Source organism: Musa acuminata, chromosome BXJ1-6 (genome assembly GCF_036884655.1).
Source record: "Musa acuminata AAA Group cultivar baxijiao chromosome BXJ1-6, Cavendish_Baxijiao_AAA, whole genome shotgun sequence".
Lineage (NCBI taxonomy): Eukaryota > Viridiplantae > Streptophyta > Magnoliopsida > Zingiberales > Musaceae > Musa > Musa acuminata.
In genome coordinates, this window is record NC_088332.1 from 43,762,122 (window position 1) to 43,780,771 (window position 18,650).

The window sequence follows — 18,650 nt, forward strand, 5'->3', positions numbered from 1 at the left end:
CGAACGCCTTGGCAGGAGGAGGAGCCGGACCTCAAATGCAAAGCCCTAAATCTCTTCCTCACCCGTTTAACGAACTCATTAACCACCACCATCCAAACAGCCCGCTGAACACCAAACAACCATTAAATTAGATCCTGTATTTTCACACAAAATTGAATTTCTCCCTTCAATCGGATGATGTGAAAAAATAATAGAAGAAGAGATAATTAGTAATTTTTTACGCTATTTTTTATATAAAAAAAAATTATCGGATTTTACCGATCAGAAAAAAAATAAAATAAAATATTTATTATAGAAATGATGAACGTATCCATCACTTACCTGGATGCAATTCTCCGTCCTCGAGCCTCCAAATCAGTTAAACATCCCAAGTCTGGGATCAGCACGGTATCCATCAGCCGCCGACGACGACAATCTGTCCAAAGTGAGGACGCAAAGCTACCTCTAACATTGAAACACTAAGTCAGAGATGCAGTAATTGCATGGTGTCTAAAGCTCATCGAAACAGAAGGCTTCCTTTACTTTCATACCATGGATTACAAAAGAAAAAAACACAAACAAACAAACATCATTACACACAAACGAAAGACGATTACATGGACATCAAAAGAAAAGAAAAGAAAAAAACAAACAAACGACGCCGAGAACCATCGATCTTTTGACTGAAATATCAATTTATGGGGCTCGAAAGGATGTCAGCGTCGAGCATTCCAAATTCTCCAGGCCCATACTCCCAATCATCACCCAACGGCCTACGGAGACTATCACAACAATCGAATTCCAAAGGAGGATTTTGCTCCGTGCCCCATAATGGCCCTAACACCGTACCATCCGGACTTTGCAAGTCCAGCCCAACGTCTGGAGGAATCATGCATTGCCAGCCTGTGTCCGCCGCAACAGCACCAAACTGATTGGGAGCACCATTGTCTGTATCCGTCCCCATCATTCTCAGCATCTCTTCCAGGGAGAATTCATCCTCCCGTGGTGATTGACAAAGAAGAAGATCGACGCTCGCCTCAGTCGATTGAGTCTCTGGAGCATCGGCTGCTGAAGATGGCCACATATCAGATGCCACATCTTCTTTCAGTTCAATCTTCGGATGCTTGATGTTGTCCGCCCAGGTACGAGGTGCATCCACAGTTTCAGAGCCAGCATCAACCCTTGGTGTTTTGATGCCAAAGTCACACGATACGGAGGCCTCGACATCTTCTGAGTTATACGAGGTCGAAGTTGACCCACACGACCCCCTCGTCATAGCAGGCAGATTGAGACGAGCCATGGTTCCATACATGGCTCTCGCAGCATCATCGTAGGCGAGAGCGGCTTGGATGGCAGTGGGGAAAGTTCCCAACCAAAGGCGGCTACCTCGGTTTGGTTCTCGGATCTCAGCGACCCACTTGCCCCAGGTGCGCTGTCTTACACCACGATATCTGCAGTTAGGATTCTCTGGCCCTCCTTTGCCTCGCATGCAACCTTTCTTTGATCCTTTGGCAGGTGGTCTCCGAACTCGCTTTTCGGTGTCTGCGGAACATTTGAGCTGCCTATTACGCTCCCTCCACCAAGCAATGGTTTCTGCCACAGAACTAGAACCATTCCTCCCTCTGCGTACTCTACTCCTCCTGAACGAAAGGGGGAAAACGTGTCAGCGCTTATACAGGACAGCAGAAAGCCATGATTGAACACTTATCAAACCAAATCATCAACGATGATTGAAACAAATAAGAATGTCTTTCACGATGCATGAAAAAAATGTACTCCCAACCACACCCACGGAGGTCAAAAACACAAAAACCAAAAACAAATCAAAAGGCTTTTTTATTTTCCATTTTATTCCTCTCGTGTTCAGGATTCCTGATCACCACCTGAATGAAGCACCAAACGGCAGGCAAAACACGACAATTTCCTCCGGAAAATGGCCACATTCGGCAAGGCCGGATTTGTTTTCGAGGAACATCATTTGGATCCCGCCTGAAGACTAGTATAATACAAACAAAAGTGCAACCGTTTCCTGTTAGCTCCCAGCTACCCATTCCAGACTAGGAGAAAAACCAGACCTTCCCTCCCATGTTACAAAAACAAGAAAGACAACTACGAAGCACTTGTAACTTATGAACACCATTTCCTCTGAACCCACATCTGAATTTATTTGACTTTAGAAAACATAAGCTGGATTCAATTTTGACCATAAAAAAAAACAACTGAAGTGAATATAAAACCAGATGCAAAGTGAGAAACAGGCATGTCATACCTAAACAGTCTGCAGAATCAATATAACCAAGCACCTGCCGCTCCCGACTTCTACTTCAGCAAATATCATAAGACAAGTGTACAAAATAAGTAAAGCATGTGATCCATCAGAGAGAAATAAACACTTAAGTAGCACGAACCAAAGTCAAAATACATTTCAAATATTTTTTAGCTTCCGAAAATCTGTTTATTCAACCGTTAAAAATAGCAAAACAAATTCAGCAAGCAAACAAAAAAATCATGACCTTGGTACATAAATCTCAATGTTCATTCTGACATTAGTTTCCCCTAAGTTTCTGACAGCTCAATCATTGGAAGAAAAGAAATTCAATCTGTGTATCTTCAGCATTGAGAAGTACAGGCTACTGGATTCAGAACTAGCATAAACCCTCTCACCCTATGTTCACCATGCTTATACCCTCATGATTTTGATCATAACAACTTTCACACTGAGCCCAAGAAGTAAACGAGGACACACAGGCTACAAAAATGGAACTAATACTACAGTTTCAATCCACTGAGATTAGAGACTGCCAGCCAACTCTCTAGGAAGTCTTAGGGGTACAGATGTTTGGTTGCAGAAAGTCAAATAAACACTCCAAGTGAGACTCCCACCCATGTTTTATTGGATACGAACTTCAAGAAGATTCCAGTGATCGACATATTTCTACCTAGAAAGCGGCAACTTACTAATTTCATCATGGAGAACTTTCTAAGATACAAGTCAATAACTTTCTCCCAGGATAATCAAGAGTAATATCTATAAAAACTAAATGATGTATCTTCAGAACAACATTCGACTTGATAAACACTCCAAGGGTTTAAGCATCCATTGACAGTGAAGTAACAACCAAACAACAAAATTCAGAACATCTAAGAAACTTCAGTCTGCCTGATAAGTTTGTGATGTTCAACTTGAGTTATAAACAACTACCGTATCCAATTTGGCACAGCTAAGACCCAAATATTCTCAAATATTCTTAGTTGTTAGAAACATGTCCAGCTTCAGTTGTGCAAAACAACCAAAAAGGCCCAGAAAACAGAGCATGATAGCGTCCTTGCTGACTCCTAAATCAATGAATCTCTTATGCTTGGTGGCCCTCCCACGTTCAGCGAAGAACATCATATTCCTGCATGTTTCTTGCTTAATCTGACTACTGACCTACCAATGCTAATTTAGACATCATCAGTGACAAAAGAAGACTACCACATGCACCATCAAATTTCAACATTGTAAAGTTCAGACATAAGAAAGGCAAGACGTAAGGCTAATACGTTATAACCTCATCGATGTTGTTGATTAAGCATATTATTGAATCCTTCCTAATAGGTCAAGCTTTAAAGATTTATCACCACCCAATCAAATCTTAATATACTTGAGTCATGAATTTGAGTCCTAAATCTACCCAATGCTTAATATATTTGTTCAGTACCCATTCTTCATATTGGTTGTTCCATACACTCATGTTCTACTCATTCTTGTCACATGTAAAACCAACTTAATCACGAGATGAAGCTTAAAGCATATATTGGGCCCTTACCTGATAACTTAAGCTTTTGAATTTGTGTTCACTCGATCAAATCTTTGAGAGATATCATGGAGCACCCATAGACCAAATGTCATGATGAATTACAATCAGTAAATTAACTAATCTAACCTTTCCTCTGATATAGTCAACTGAACACGCTCATAAGAAGCACGTATGTCTTCTAATCCCAAGTTAGTTGCATCAGAACTCATACTGCCTTATTCATCAATTCTAAATAGATTATGTTTCGGCGGTCGTAAAAGTCTTCTGCCATCACCCTGCTTCCATCTCAAACCTCTTGCACATTGCAATAATCCTTGGAAACAAACCCAAAGCAACCAAAATAATTACTTGGAGTCCATAATGGTGTTTGATAGTCTTACAGAAACAATTCATCCAAAAGATTCCACGCTCTATATAGTTACTGGGCAAACAAAACTATAGTTCCCGGACAAAGTGAAACGAAAGGTCAAAGCACACGTCTCTCTCAACCTATAACATCCCTGTTCCTAAGAAATAAACCTTTAAATATATGAAATCAACATAAGCAACCAAATATGCTCCTCAGATGTTCCAAGTACTGGACCGAACTTTTACTTCTAATTTTTACAACATGAAATCAAACGTTCTAATAATAAACATATATATATATATATTATTACGTCGTTACCCACCAGGCATCAAATTCCCTTGTACTGCAGAAATCCAACAGAAAAGTAAAACAAACGCGACCAAAACGACAGGTCGTAGCCATCAACGTTTGCGTGCTTTACCTATGCCAAATTCAGGTGATTCTATGTTCTGATCAGGCATCACAGTCGCAAGCAACACTCACTTCGAAAGCAAACCACAGTCAGCACTTCCCAAACAAAGGAATCCATCTTTCTTGATAAAGAGAACTCTCTCCTGAAAGATGCAAAACCCATTTCTTGAATCCGAAAGCCTTCCGTAAGACCTCAAGAAAACCCACAAGTCAATCGGCCCAACTTAAGTGATCGATCCCCTCCACTGAGGTCGCTAGCTTCTCTTTCGATGCCCAAGCCCAAACAACCTCACAGAACAAACGAGAAACCCCAAGAAACCGAAAAGGACCAGCAACCGTGAAGATAAATGGAAACGACCGAAGAGGGAATCAAGGAACCAATCGACAAGGGAAAACCAAACAAGAACCGAGCGCAGAACTCGTAGACCAACCAAAAAATCGAACCAAGAGAGCGCAAGAAACAAGAACAGGATCGTAAAGATTCGATCTATACCTATCGGACTCCACCATCGTCATCACCCCCATCTGTTGAGCTTCCTCCTGGTTTAGGGCCCGCGATCTCTTCCTTCGTGGTTTCCAGATGTTTCTTGGTCTCCAAGAGATGGCAAAGGCGGTGCCGAGATCCTTATATGGGAGCCGACGTCTCACGTGGGAGACGACGTGTCGAAAGCTGAGACGTCGTGTCTGGCACGTGTCTGACGAACGTTCCGCGATGGCGTGGCCGATTGCTTGGCCACGAAGGCTTGGATTGTGTATCTGCCCGTACACGTAGACCTTCATGGTAGTGCAACCCACGGGATGGCAGCTCATCATCTGGATCAGCGAGGCAGGAACCACGCGATGTCAAATGGATGGTCAGGATTACTTGGTAATCCTGACCACATAATTAAGTCAGTGGGTTAGATTAGCTCTCCCAGTCACTCATGGCAATGGATATGTTCGTCTTTATATTATCCTTTATATTCAAGAGAGCATTTTTTTGCATCCACTTTGGCAGTTTGGTAGAAAAGCTCATGAAATGAGAAAAATATAATTTGTACAAACATCCAACCGCATGACAAATGACAATTACCGATGACCTATACGAACGCAGCTTAGCTTCGTGTCGCATGACTTACGGCATCCATCAACCAATCTGAGAACCAATCAACCCATTGCTTGCAACACCATACAACGCCATTCACTTCCCTACACACCACTATTTATAGGGCCTTTCTTCTGCCCAAACGGCAACTCCTCCCATTTCTCTCTCTCTCTCTCTCTCTCTCGGTGTCACAGATTAGAAGGGAAAGAAGCGAAGCGATGCCTTGTCTTCCTGGAACGAGGACTTGCATCGAACACCAAGAGGAGGAGACGGAGTGGGAGAGGTGTACGGCGCACGAGGTGCCGGAGGCGGTGGCGAGGCACCACGAGCACGCGGTGGGGTTGAACCAGTGCTGCTCGGCGGTGGTGCAGGCGGTGAAGGCCCCGGTGGCGGCGGTGTGGTCGGTGGTGCGGCGCTTCGACCAGCCGCAGGCGTACAAGCAATTCGTGAGGAGGTGCGACGTCGTCGTCGGGGACGGCGACGTCGGCACGCTGCGGGAGGTGAGCGTCGTCTCCGGCCTGCCGGCGGCCACCAGCACGGAGCGCCTCGAGATCCTCGACGACGAGCGCCACGTGCTCAGCTTCCGGGTGGTCGGCGGCGAGCACCGCCTCGCCAACTACCGGTCCGTGACCACGCTGCACCAGGAGGGCGGAAGCGGCGGGCGCACGGTGGTGGTGGAGTCGTACGTGGTGGACGTGCCGCCGGGCAACACCACGGAGGAGACGCGGGTGTTCGTCGACACCATCGTCAGGTGCAACCTCCAGTCCTTGGCGCGGACCGCCCAAGGCCTCTCGTCAAGCGCGGCAGCAACAGCGGCGGCGGGAGGGCAACCCATAATTAAATGAGATTCGACGGGCTCTTTCTAAAGCTTTCCCCTTTTCCAATTACCGTCTCTTCGATCTATATTTCTCGAATGCCAGAATACTGTTTCCGATCTGATTCCCCATAGTTGGACTTGCAAGTATAATATCGAATGCCAGAATACTGTTGTGCATCAGTTTATAAATATTCAATCAACTTATTCCTGCTTATGAATTAATGAGTGCCCACAAATTGTCCTTAAAAAGGATCAAAAAGCTGAAGAAGAAGAAGAAATATTGACGTCTTCATATGCAAGTTGGTGGCATTGGATACCTCAGCTTGTGGATTTAAGAGAGAGGAGAGAGCAAGTTGGAGCTGCTTCCCTTGATTTCTCCATCAGCTTCCTGTCCTACATCGGTTACTCTCTGGCCATCGGCTTCGGCTTTCTTCTCCTGCTGAACATTATTTCAGCTGTACCGATGAGTGTGATGGCGGACAAGTTGAGCTGCAAGTTGCAAGGCAGCCTTTAATGTCCCTCCCTCACCCTCCTGCAAGTTGAGCTGCAAGTTGCAAGGCCAAGGACGGACTTGTCAACCCTGAAGAAGAAGAAGTGATGAAAGGGAAAGGGAGGATCAAGGAACATAGTTTGCATCGTCCAAATAAGACGCATATTTACCTATGACCGATGTGAATAATATTCACAGCGAGGAGGTAATGAATCCACGGAAAGATGCTGGTGGTCCAAATTGGCAGTGGGACGTCGGGAAAGTTAAGTATGTCGGAAGAAGTGGCGGTTCCCATGGGAACAGCTTAAAGCTGCGTTACGTTTGTGGTCTGCACCTTCCCCATCCTTCATCCTTTCCCTGATCTTATTGAAACCAAGCTTTTTTAGGTTCGACTCCCGCACGAATCTTGAAGCGTTCGTTTTCTGCTGTTACACGACGCCACGTAGTATGGACTCCAGCACGAATCTTGCAGCACTCGGGAGAGATCCGACCGACACATCCATCTCTCTCTCTCTCTCTCTCTCTCTCTACCAGAGGCACAAAGTTCTTACTCCCGACTCAGATTAGCATCATAGACAACACCTAAAAGCTGCTCTCCACAGAATAATCCCAGCATAAGATTCTACAGAGGATAAAACAAGTTATTCTGACCAGGCCTCCTCACATATGATTATTAAGTATATCAACATTGCATATCACGAAGATTAAGGATCCATTAGCATAAACATTATGAAAATGCCGTAATGAGTAAAGCTGGGAAAGTCAAGAACTAAGAATTCTTGTACTTTGGCATCGATGAATCAAAACAAAGTTCAAAATATCAAATTAAAAGCATCTATTTACTTCTGTGACTGTAAGGAGAGCTTCAAATACCAAAAGCTCCAACAGGATGAAAGGTATGAACTCCGTTTCACAACATGCACAAGGCTGCATTACTTAGACAAGAGATGGTGTAAATAGAGTGAATGCAGGTATTTAAGCTGATGGTTAATCCTAAAGGACCCATCATCATGTCCAACATGCAGATTAAGCATTTGGAAACGGCAAACCAATTGTTTTCAGAGCCTTACAGGATCTCCAGCATCTTCTTGTTTTGCCGTGCCACTAGAACACAACAACATAATAAAACTTCGAGCTTGTGCATGCTGATATAACAGGAAATCATGTAGCTGTAATATACAATGTAGGCTGCGAAGAATAATCTTTAAAATGAGAATATTTGTTTTGTAGCAGAAAACAAAAAACACAATTCTTACCTTTTGATGGTGTGTCAGTTGCTACCATGATACCGAAGCAGTGGAACCACCAAACTCAGAAGGTTCACCTTTTAGATCGGAGTAGATCATGATATCTTGTCACTAAGTTTATCGTCGGATTCAAGATATATTACAGAGAAACTTCCATAAATCATAGGACTATAGAATACCTTCGACCGATTCAACGACTGGTACAGACTCCAATATGCGTTAGCCCAAAAGGATTTCTCACTTTCCATATGGCTTAGGAACACCATTTATATACTGTTACAGTCAAAATAAGGAATCAACCCTACCACAAAGCTCCAAAAAAAAAACTTCAATTTTGACCAAAAGTAAGAACTACAAATTTTCAGAATATACTACTACATTATTTCCATTGTATCACCCAACGTGAATCTTCATCGATCATGACTTCCTCGAGGTCCATGTATATAGTCCACTACTCCCTTTAGACCCATGCCCTGTTTAGGAGTGACCATAAACAATGTGTTCAAAACCTCGATTCTATCAACTGAGACATCAGATTTGTTGCATACCATCCGAGAAAAAAAAAAACAGGGCTCATAATCAACTTAAAAGTCCTCAAAAGTCAAAGTTAAAGAACCTGCCTATCCAGACTAAGATATCCTAATTGATCGATATAAAGAATTTTTTACACTTACAAAACACCCCAAAATTTCCTAAAAAAGAATAACAAGGATGGACCAAAACCTAATATAAATAGGAAACACAGAGACCATAATAACTTCAACTGACTCTTTCGAAGGAATGCAAGACCCAAACCTACGCTCAATGTGAGTTTGATACAACAAAAAAAAGTATTAGCGATCATAAAGGTTCTTAAGGAGTTTATCTGATGTTTTACAACGTCAAGCATGCTGTCTTTTTGGATCAAAGAATATGAAACCCTGCCAGATGACTGGAATGGCAAAAGAATTCCTTTTAGATTAAGAGCCTCAAGATATTCTTTATTTATGATAGAAAAACTAGACCAATGTTCTGATCCTTCTATCAAGCACTTGAAGATATTTTTAGACCTTGAACTTGAAGAAAGAACCAAGATGACGACCTACAATTAGATGTTGATATCTCGAAAACCAAAATATAATACATTAGTCGTAACAAGGTCGAATGCCAACCATCTCAAGTGGCTGCATTCTAGGATTTGCAATCTAAGAGTGACAAAGGAAGCTCACTAGCATGAACAACATGGATTTGGCTATGGGTAGAGAAACACAAAGCTACGAAACTTGTCGTTGGATACCTACAAATTTTTTTAGGTGATCTTCCGGTTGTCAGGTTCATTCTCCTAAAGTTTCGTCATCCGAGAACCTAAGTCACCAAGTCTTGATTCCAGATCATATACTGTGTTCGATGATATCTCTCTACCAATAATCTTAATAGAGGATCACAAACACTATCAGTGGCATGAGATCAGTCTGTAGCAAACATGAATTTATGTACAAAACATAAATAATCTGAAAAGGAGGCAATTAGTAAACTTTGTCAAATAAAAACTTATCATTTACATTGAAATCAGCATGACCAAATGATAAATACCATAGATGATGATGAGCATTAAATCGAATTCCATCTTTCCCCCCCCTTTTTTTTGCGTTTCCATCATAGAAGAAAAGGCTAATCTTCAATTTTCCTCCCCATGATTGTAGATAAAGCATAAAACCAAGAAAAAATAACATCAGTCACTGACAGAATGCATCAAAGACGCGATCTCGACTAGCTTGGTGAACTACTCTCACCTCTCATACGCCTAAGCCGAGCCACCCACTGGTCTTCGGGCACTCGTTCCGCCCAATCCGGAGGGACACCTTGGAACGCGACTCCCCTCATCGCATCGAGGACCCTCGCGGCGTTCTCCGGCGTCAACGGTGCGGACCTTCGCCTCTCGTCCTCCCTGAACGCCCTCGAGATCGACACTTCCCGCTGCCTCACGCTCTCCTCCTCGGCTTCTTCATCCTCCACCTCTTCCACCAAGCCTCCGCTAGAAGCGACAACGCCATCGCCACCTCCGTTCAGATCCAGAGCCGATATACCACTCTCGGCGTCGAGAAAGAAGAAACTAGGGTCAGGGTTCCGAAGGTGGAACAAGGCGCCGCCGTTGGATCGGATCGGGGAGGCGGCTTCAACGATCCCTCCGGAGGCGACGTCGGAGTTAGAGTTGGGATCGAAGCCGTCATCGAAGGCGGAGATCGGGTGGTAGTAGGCGTCGTGGGCGGCAGATCCGTAGTCGCCGTCGTCTTCGTCGTCGGTGGCGTCATCTGAGGACGAGAGGCATTTAGGAGAGTACTTTGGGGGAAGGACGGAAGGATGAGATGTTACCTCGGTGGGGGTGGAGGCCGTTGGAGATGGACATTTTCACCACCGATGGAGCCGAAGAGAAAGGGAGAAGAGGAGCCTCCGTCGCCGTCGCCACGCCTCTGATCGGAAAAAATACTCCCACCGCTCCATTTAGTTGCTTATATTTATTTTACTTTGTTTTTGTTCAAGTGGCCCCACCAAGAAAGAACCCAAATGCCCTTTTTTTTAATAAAGAAATGGGTATATTTTTAATAATTCGAATTTCGAATTTAATTACTACAGCTTTGAAAAGAAAGTCCGTCTCGGGATTTAGCAATCACAGCATGAAGTAAAGTGCATCTCCGATGCATACATTCGTTACAACACAAAGCTAATAATTCGAGGATGACAAACTGATAGAATATTATGATTTTATATTTTTAATTAATTTATGATCACATATTTGAATGCTATGAGTTAATTATGTAATTTAAATACATCATTGAAAAAAAAATTCTCAATATATATATAAATAAATATTATCTCAACCAATGAAATCACTTTTCTGCATTCTATAATTCATCATCCTATCTTAACCATTTTTGCTTCAAGAAAAAAAAAAAGGAAAAAAAATTCTTTTCTACCTTCTCTTATCGCTTCCCATTTGAGTTTGTCCGACAGCAATCTACTTGTCATTTATTGTCATTGCTGTCACAATAACAATAAAACTTTTCCTCGATAATATGCACTTACATCGAAGTTTCTTTCAACGTAGATCCCAAATCTACATATCTAAGATTTCTCGGAGCAACGGTAAGAGTCGAAGTCTTCCCCATGATGTACTTGAGTTCTTCTTCTCTTTAGGAACTCTACCACAGTTACCAATCAACTTCTCTGTGTCGTCGTCACAGAAAGGGCTCTTTCCCCCTCCTTTCATATTTCAATGACGTACCTTATCAGATATGCAGAGTTTCCCTGATCTTCGTCATCAAATCAGATTCCTTCTTGTACATTTTTCGAATCTAATCTTCACTAACATATAAGATCTCTATCGTCGACCATCCATCATATTATCAATTGGTTCTAAAATTTTCTTAGTGGATCATAGTGTCTTTTCAACATGTTTTCCTCATCTACATTTAATACTTGAAGTATTATTTTTTTAAGAAATAATTATTCATTTCAACTTATATGACTTATATCCATAAATGTAATAACTATAATCCCCTTCAAACTATCCAAAAGCGATAATTATGTATCTTGACGAGCATAATTCACCAATCTCATCTTTGGATATAATCTATTAAGTTACATCAATGACTCTCTTATTTGTCCACCGAAAAAGATTTAAATATTAGGAGAATACATCCAAATAACGAATCCTAATCGTAAGTTATGACTAGACAATATCATCTTATTCTACAAGCAATTCAAGCCTTAGTCGTTGGCTCCATAACACTGCTAATCTCTTTGTGCAGCATTGCAGTATAAGCATGGTCAAAGTTACAAACTAACATTATCAATTACCTTCGTATGTAAAATCTTTTATCCGCTCTCTAAAAGTTATTATAGATAACTTTACTTTAATAGGACATCTTCTAAGTTATGAAAAAGTCATTGTTCATATTTTAAATGGCCTAGGAAAAGAATATAAGGAGCTAACGACATTAGTTGGATTACATGACATATCTGAAATGAGAAAAAAAGAATCATGAAACCATCACATCTTAATTCAATCAAAAATTCAAACGAAAGGATAATCAAAGCAACAAAACTTTAACGAAGGATCGAACAAGATGCCTTTTAGACAAATAAATAACACACCTAACTATCATCCTCCATTATATTATCAAAACTCTAACCATAATGGCATCTTTAATCAAAACAATGCTCGATCAAGCAATTGGATAGGTTTCATGATCAATCAACTTATCATATAGTTCTACAAATGACATTGTGAGTCACATATTTAAATTATTGCTGTCAGTTTCTTATAATTTTATTGACATTGAGGATATAAACAATGATTTCTTTATCATTAAAAGGATAATCTATTAAAATTAAATCATCTATAAGAACTTTTAAATTTTATATATAATTAATAATAAATATTTATGTAATTATTTTAATTAAAATAAATTAAAAATTAAAAAGCAAACCATCTCAAAAGATATGGATCATAGCAAAAATGAGCATGTTGTTTTGTTGGAGCGTGTTATTTGAAGATCCACAGCAAATATGAGCGTATTGTTGAAGCATATCGTTCACAAAGTTCTACAATTCTCCACACACGATTTTTATTCACACTCGAAATGCAGAATTAGCGAATGCTACACCATTCACCATCGACTTTATTATCATCACAACAACAGCACACTGATACAATAGTAGCTCTCGAGATTATTATTATTATTGCTACAACACCTGCAGCACCCTGACACAGTAATAGTAGGAGTTCTCGAGATTATTATGACTGTTACAACACCTGCGGCACCCTGGGACACAGTAGCCGTTCTCGAGATTATTATTATTATTATTATTATTATTGCTACAACACCTGCAGCACCTTGACACAGCAGTAGGAGTTCTCGAGATTTTTATTGCAGCTACGACATCATGTAAATCAACCTTCAGAATGCGGCGGCCGCAGTTCAAGAGTCGGAGATTTGTCCAGTTCTTGGCAGCTTCCATCCACACCGCACGGCTGAACGATGAACCTGACGAGACCAACTCCACTGGGAATAGCAAGATGCGATACGTACCAGAGTTCAACTCTAGCAAACCCAAGGAAGCTGGGGCGTGCCTCGTTGTTGCCTCCATGAGTCAATAATTTCTCCACGTGAATGTTGTATCTCGTGAACGACGTCATGTCTCCTTCGTTGAGCTTCCAAGTGATCTTTAGGCTGAGAATTCTGTTTCCATCGAGATCTGTGGTCCATGAAGTATACGAGGGATCGATGTGCCATGCGTCCGCGAGTGGATAACTCATTGGCGTGTTGAAAATTCTGATCTGACCTAATGATGCATGGTAGGAAGAAGGTGAGTCACTTTTTCGGTTTGGACTTTGTTCCATCTCCACGGCTGCATCTTTCAAGGCACCCACGATATAGATGTCAGTCAGCGTGTAGCCAGTCATGGTGAAGGTGCCGCCAAACGGAGTCCAGGTTGAGTCGGCCAGCACGTCTGCCTTCTTACTAATTTGTGGTAGTTTAATGATCTTATCAAACTCAAAGCTTGCAACAGTTAACGGTGGTTGAGAATCATCTTCGATAAGGATGGATGTCTTTTCGTTGGTTTCAGACACCAAAACCAGGATTACTCCAAAGAGAGAATTCTCATCTAATCTTACCTGCATGGAAAATAACAAGAAGGTAAGGATCGAGTCCTACACGTAAATGAAAATGAAACTCAGCAAGGTATCAGTTTCAGTAATTGAAGTGACGGGATATCAATTAACCTGCAAGATCAAAGTAGTGCTGCCATTTAAACTACAATGACGGGGAAAGGAACCAATTAAATTACATGTTGCTTGTGAGGAAAGATGAAACTTACAAAACATTTAACCTGCACTGCTTTATCGTCCAGCAGCAGTTGTCCACTGAAGATCTTTATAGAGAAAACAGAGGCATCCTCGACACTTCCTTTAACAGTGAGACTTCCTTCTCCAAAGTAAGAAGCGTCCTCAAAACTACCAATTGAGGATAGCTCAATCAAAGGAGATTAAATCTTGAAATTTTACTTAACAAGGTTCTTCATATATGGGAAATAAAGAACACAAAGTAACTGTTCTAGTTTCTCACGAGATTATATATATATATATATAAATATATGTATATATATATATATATGTATATATATATATATATGTATATATATATATGTATATATATATATATACATATATATATATATATATATATATATTTTTTTTTAAGGATCAAGATTTATGAAATAGAGAAACTAAAAGAATGAACCTTTTGCTTTTGGAAAAGAAAATACTTCAACTTACTCGATGTAAGCTTCCACGGCAGAGCCGACACTAAGAAGTGGCTGTTCCAAAGAATAAAAGAAATTACCTTATAAATAACATAAAATAGATTTGACGGTGCTCCAAAAATGCAATGCATGTAGGCGGAAGAATATTCTACAAGTTACATGCAATAAATTGCCGATGAACATGACAAATTATATGAAGCATGAAGCATAATTATGAGGTACCTGGAAGCCTTGAGAAGATATGTTATTCCAATGGTTATTTGCTACCTGTAATCCTTCAATTGAAAAATGAAGGCCGCGACCCTGGAGAAATATGAGGCTCAGGGTTCAACAATTGCTATCGAAGTAGTAATGAAATAGGCATAATCAAGAAAATCACAAGAATAAATATGCAAAAAAGACCCAAGAAAAGAGAAAAAAAAACGTTTAATGAATTTAAGCACCATAAATATGACTATCTAGTACAAATATATAATTTTAAATAGTTGATAATGAAAAATACAAGAAGAAATTCAGAGCGAAGCTAGTTTAAGAGTCTATGTCAAAGGAAACAATGTTCTCATGAAAACTTCTTAAAGGATACACTACATATTAGTGGGTCCAAGTGGAGAAAGGAAGAGGCTAAATATGTTGAACTAATTGCTAAATTTCAGTTGAAATCGTAAAGACTAGCAAATTTACTGTCACAATTCCAATTGAATTCATTTTTTTATAAACATGTTTGCTGATAGTAATTTGTGGACGCAGCATGGCATGTCCAACATGATAGCCCCTCATCGTCATAAGCCAAATATATGCAAAGATTGTGTTTTTTGTCATGACACGAATCTCATGCAAAAACCATGTCACTTCAGGTTTCATTATCAATTGTGTTATGCTTGCCATAGAGGAAAAAGATTATATTCAAACTATGAAGAAGCGGTATATATTATCCAGTTCAAGAGTCTTCCATCACGTAGCAGAATCAACAAATTCCAATTTTAAAGATGCATACCTGATCAAAGTTCGAGTAGAAGGGTAACACTTTCGGGTAGTTCCGAAGAATTCCCCATGATTGCTCCACAAGGCCCCACCAGCTGCAAAGTTCAATTCGAGTATCTTACACATTACAACACAAATAGAAGCAATATGAATTCTAAAAGCTAGCAACAACCGAGTTATTAAAATCACAAAAAAATACGGTTGTATAAATCTATGACAGTGACGTCATACCAAACTTGTTCGACTCTGCAGAAAGGTATCAACATAAGTTATGCCAAAGAGCGAGTTATTTCGAGCCGCATAAAATTGATGACTTACACCGGTTATTTTTTAATGTGCACCGATTAAAAAATTTCCCATTGGTGCCTTTTAGGTTGACATGCAAGTTTGTCTGAAGAGCACCCTGAAGCCCAGACCATAGGTTCGTAAGCATAGACTGAAAATATTTGTCTTAGGTGTTACTACCTGCAAACTAGCCTTTTAAAACGGGCCCCTTTCTTGATCAGATTTGTTTGAACAAAAGAATTGGATTTCCTTTATAGGAAAACTTGGTAATTGGTATTTCTGTCTATTCGAAATTAGGCCACAAGTAAAACTGATACATGTTGAGCAAACAGATCCAACACAAAAGTTGTGTTTCATTATTCTTATAGTGATTCAAGTTGTAACCTCCTAGGTGACATATATTGTTGGTGCAATCAACTATTTGATTGCGGCCGAAATAATCAAGCTGCTACTTAATAAATGATGCATGGGAGCTCTTTATGGCCAAGTAAAACTTCACCGAGCTGGAGATTAAGGTGGAAAGTTCATACCGGTTTTGTGCAGTTTCGAAGTCAGGTCCTTGATTAGTTTCATATACCCATCCTGGAGCAAATATGGTAGCCGAAATATCATGCGTCTTCAGTACGTCGAGGGCTGCATTTGTCTGTAATGGCAACAATAATAAACAAATAAAAGGCCAAAAGAGAATTCATACATGGCATATCGAAAACCTACGTAAAAGAATGTAGACCAAATCGATGATGTATAAGATGAAGTAATAGATGCATATGGATCAACGATGTAGACCAAATCGACAAGCAAAAGCGTATTCCCATGATTCTACTTTTCTGATCATGCCACAAGCAAATAGCTTGACCCAGAAGGCAAAAAAACCTGGTTAAAGGCCCACAGATTTACTCCAGTATCATGTATGACAACCCCAATAATCTGCAAACTTACATGAGCTTATATAATCTGTCAAAAATGCTGCGAATGTGCTTTGAATTGTGGAAGAAAAAGACTAAATTAATAGATTCACATCTAGCCGTAGAAGGTTTATAGGAAATCCTTTAGAAATGCCCTTAGCATAGGCACGTATGCTTTGGTTTCTTTTACTATTCTAGCTTTGCATCAATTAATTACAGTGAGTGTATACATGTGAGGAAGAAAGAAAGAGAAGATATTACTCACAAATTTGCCTAGTGGCAGGCGTACCGAAGTTGTCAAATATTTATGAAGAAATATGACTTGTATAAATTGGATTTCAACCCTTCTTTTTGAGAAATTAGGCAAAATAATCAAAAGCTAGGAGTCTCAGAGCAAGGTGCTAACTTACATTCCACTGTCCGCCACCAAAGGTACCCCTGCCAAAAACATCAATGCCCATGTAGACGTCGAACTTTCTCTCACCCGCAACGCTAGCTGAATCTTCAACATCCGGTTCCTGCAGGGTTTGAAGACACATCTAAAAGCTAAGAAAGAAGAGAAGCAGAGTCAAGATTTCTATATGACAAGAAAGAAAAAAAAGATAAGGTACCTCCCACAAATAGTTGACTAAAATACCATCGCACAAATCAAAGAAGGGTTTGTTTTCCTGATTCAGTTTATTTTGAGAGCCTCCCGAACCATCTATAGTTACAGCATCATACCTGGACGATACAACCAAATAAGGCAAGCCGCAAACCATGAGAAGAAAGGAAGATTAAGGAAAAGGAGTGAGTTTGGTGCGGGAAGTGACCATATGACCAAAGATCCGGGAATCTGAAAATGCATAGTACGAGATAGATGATCGACAAACTCCTTCAGGTTATCAATTTGCGTCCTGTCCAGTGTGACTTCCATATTGACCTGAAAGAGTTACTATCATGTCAGCTAAAACATGAAATCAAACTTGGTTCAGGGACCAGAAAATAAAGATCCAGATCAGGACTAACCAGCCAACCATCAAATCCCAAATGAGTAGCGAGTTCTGTCAGCCGTTCCGCGTACATTCTAGCGGATTCCTTTGTGGAAAGCAAGGTGTCACAGATCTTGCTACCGTCCTCCCCTTCTGTAATGAAAGTTCCTAAGACCTATTTACCGATCCAAATCAGAGGAGGCTAGACACTTTCAACTGTACCGAATCAGCCAATCTACCAAAAGCTAGCGGGAACCAAAGAAGAAGGAAGAGCTCGATGATACCCTGACGCCATGGGTGTGGGCGGCGTTGGTCCAGCACGGCGGCGGCAGCGTGACCAGGTAGTGGGAGAAGTAGACGAAGACGTCCATCAGGTACCAGTGCCAGATGGCGTAGGCGTCGGAGTTGTCTCCGCCCTGCACCAATGCGTCGTCGAGGTACCCGCCCATCATGTCGTGGCAGACGAGGATCCGGCGGCGAGGAGGCAGCGCGGCGGCGGAGGGAGGGAGGGGGACAGAGGAGCGGTTGAAGGGGTAGTGGAAAGAGTTGTGGTAGGAGTCGGAGGCGAGGGCTTCCAGGGTTGTGATGGGGTAGGAGATGGGGATGGAGGGCTGCGTCGGGTTGAAGGGCGGATCCCATGGCCGGGAATCGCCATTCGACCCGCCGATCGATTGTGGAGGAGGCATCTCGCGATCGCCGATCTCGTTTCGTTTCTGTTGTCGATCTGCTTCTCCCGCCTTCGCTCCCGCTTTATTTATAGAGGACATTGGGCCAAATTGCATATATATCCCTACCAAGTAGCTCTTTCAATATCTACCCTTCTGAAGTGCTGTTTACTGTATATAAATATATTAACATTATATATATATATAAGACAAAAATTTAGAGGCAGTTTTTGAAGTGACATAACCTTTTTTTAATTAAAACTCATAATTCTGAAAATATATATTTTGATGGGAGACAAATGATAAAAAGGAGTTTCGTTTAGCTTAATTTGTAGAGAAGTTGAGACTATGGTAGAGTCA

General features: G+C 41.0%; 4 protein-coding genes across 5 annotated transcripts; 1 reads left to right on the plus strand and 3 right to left on the minus strand.

The window, feature by feature from the left end:
• Positions 1-490: 490 nt before the first annotated feature.
• On the minus strand, positions 491-5,319 carry LOC103989694 (dehydration-responsive element-binding protein 2A). Its single transcript, XM_009408633.3, has 2 exons — positions 5,033-5,319; positions 491-1,619 (listed from the first exon to the last, which is right to left on the minus strand). Exons 1-2 carry the CDS (start codon positions 5,317-5,319, stop codon positions 671-673), a joined length of 1,236 nt encoding a protein of 411 aa, XP_009406908.3. The 3' UTR covers positions 491-670.
• A 410-nt stretch (positions 5,320-5,729) lies between these two features.
• LOC135677202 (abscisic acid receptor PYL4-like) lies at positions 5,730-6,662 on the plus strand. The gene has a single exon (XM_065189255.1). The coding sequence runs from the start codon at positions 5,842-5,844 to the stop codon at positions 6,466-6,468; it is 627 nt and encodes a 208-aa protein (XP_065045327.1). The 5' UTR covers positions 5,730-5,841; the 3' UTR covers positions 6,469-6,662.
• A 1,828-nt stretch (positions 6,663-8,490) lies between these two features.
• LOC135677203 (uncharacterized) lies at positions 8,491-10,675 on the minus strand. The gene is made up of 3 exons (XM_065189256.1): positions 10,530-10,675; positions 9,950-10,468; positions 8,491-8,650 (listed from the first exon to the last, which is right to left on the minus strand). Exons 1-3 carry the CDS (start codon positions 10,561-10,563, stop codon positions 8,595-8,597), a joined length of 609 nt encoding a protein of 202 aa, XP_065045328.1. The 5' UTR covers positions 10,564-10,675; the 3' UTR covers positions 8,491-8,594.
• Positions 10,676-12,800: 2,125 nt separating this feature from the next.
• On the minus strand, positions 12,801-18,408 carry LOC103989901 (cytosolic endo-beta-N-acetylglucosaminidase 1). 2 transcript variants are annotated; one of them, XM_065189257.1, is made up of 11 exons: positions 17,910-18,408; positions 17,663-17,800; positions 17,467-17,576; positions 17,266-17,377; positions 17,065-17,172; positions 16,280-16,392; positions 15,478-15,559; positions 14,706-14,786; positions 14,497-14,537; positions 14,052-14,175; positions 12,801-13,836 (listed from the first exon to the last, which is right to left on the minus strand). In XM_065189257.1, exons 1-11 carry the CDS (start codon positions 18,405-18,407, stop codon positions 13,111-13,113), a joined length of 2,133 nt encoding a protein of 710 aa, XP_065045329.1. In that variant the 5' UTR covers position 18,408; the 3' UTR covers positions 12,801-13,110. The 2 variants fall into 2 exon arrangements, with proteins under 2 accessions (XP_065045329.1, XP_009407118.2); XM_009408843.3 differs by having other exon boundaries at positions 14,040-14,175; positions 17,910-18,403.
• Positions 18,409-18,650: the final 242 nt, after the last annotated feature.

Bases quoted from the DNA above. Each gene is read 5' to 3' on its own strand.
- LOC103989694 (XM_009408633.3), bottom strand. From the start codon at position 5,319: ATGAAGGTCTACGTGTACGGGCAGATACACAATCCAAGCCTTCGTGGC. The intron at 1,620-5,032 runs GTATAGATCGAA...CCTTTCGTTCAG, and splicing joins ACGATGGTGGAGTCCGATAG to GAGGAGTAGAGTACGCAGAG.
- LOC135677202 (XM_065189255.1), top strand. From the start codon at position 5,842: ATGCCTTGTCTTCCTGGAACGAGGACTTGCATCGAACACCAAGAGGAG.
- LOC135677203 (XM_065189256.1), bottom strand. From the start codon at position 10,563: ATGTCCATCTCCAACGGCCTCCACCCCCACCGAG. The intron at 10,469-10,529 runs GTAACATCTCAT...TCTCGTCCTCAG, and splicing joins CGGCCTCCACCCCCACCGAG to ATGACGCCACCGACGACGAA. The intron at 8,651-9,949 runs GTGAGAGTAGTT...ACTCCTAAACAG, and splicing joins TCGGCTTAGGCGTATGAGAG to GGCATGGGTCTAAAGGGAGT.
- LOC103989901 (XM_065189257.1), bottom strand. From the start codon at position 18,407: ATGCAATTTGGCCCAATGTCCTCTATAAATAAAGCGGGAGCGAAGGCG. The intron at 17,577-17,662 runs GTTAGTCCTGAT...TAACTCTTTCAG, and splicing joins TGGGATTTGATGGTTGGCTG to GTCAATATGGAAGTCACACT. The intron at 14,176-14,496 runs GTAAGTTGAAGT...CTCAATTGGTAG, and splicing joins GCCGTGGAAGCTTACATCGA to TTTTGAGGACGCTTCTTACT.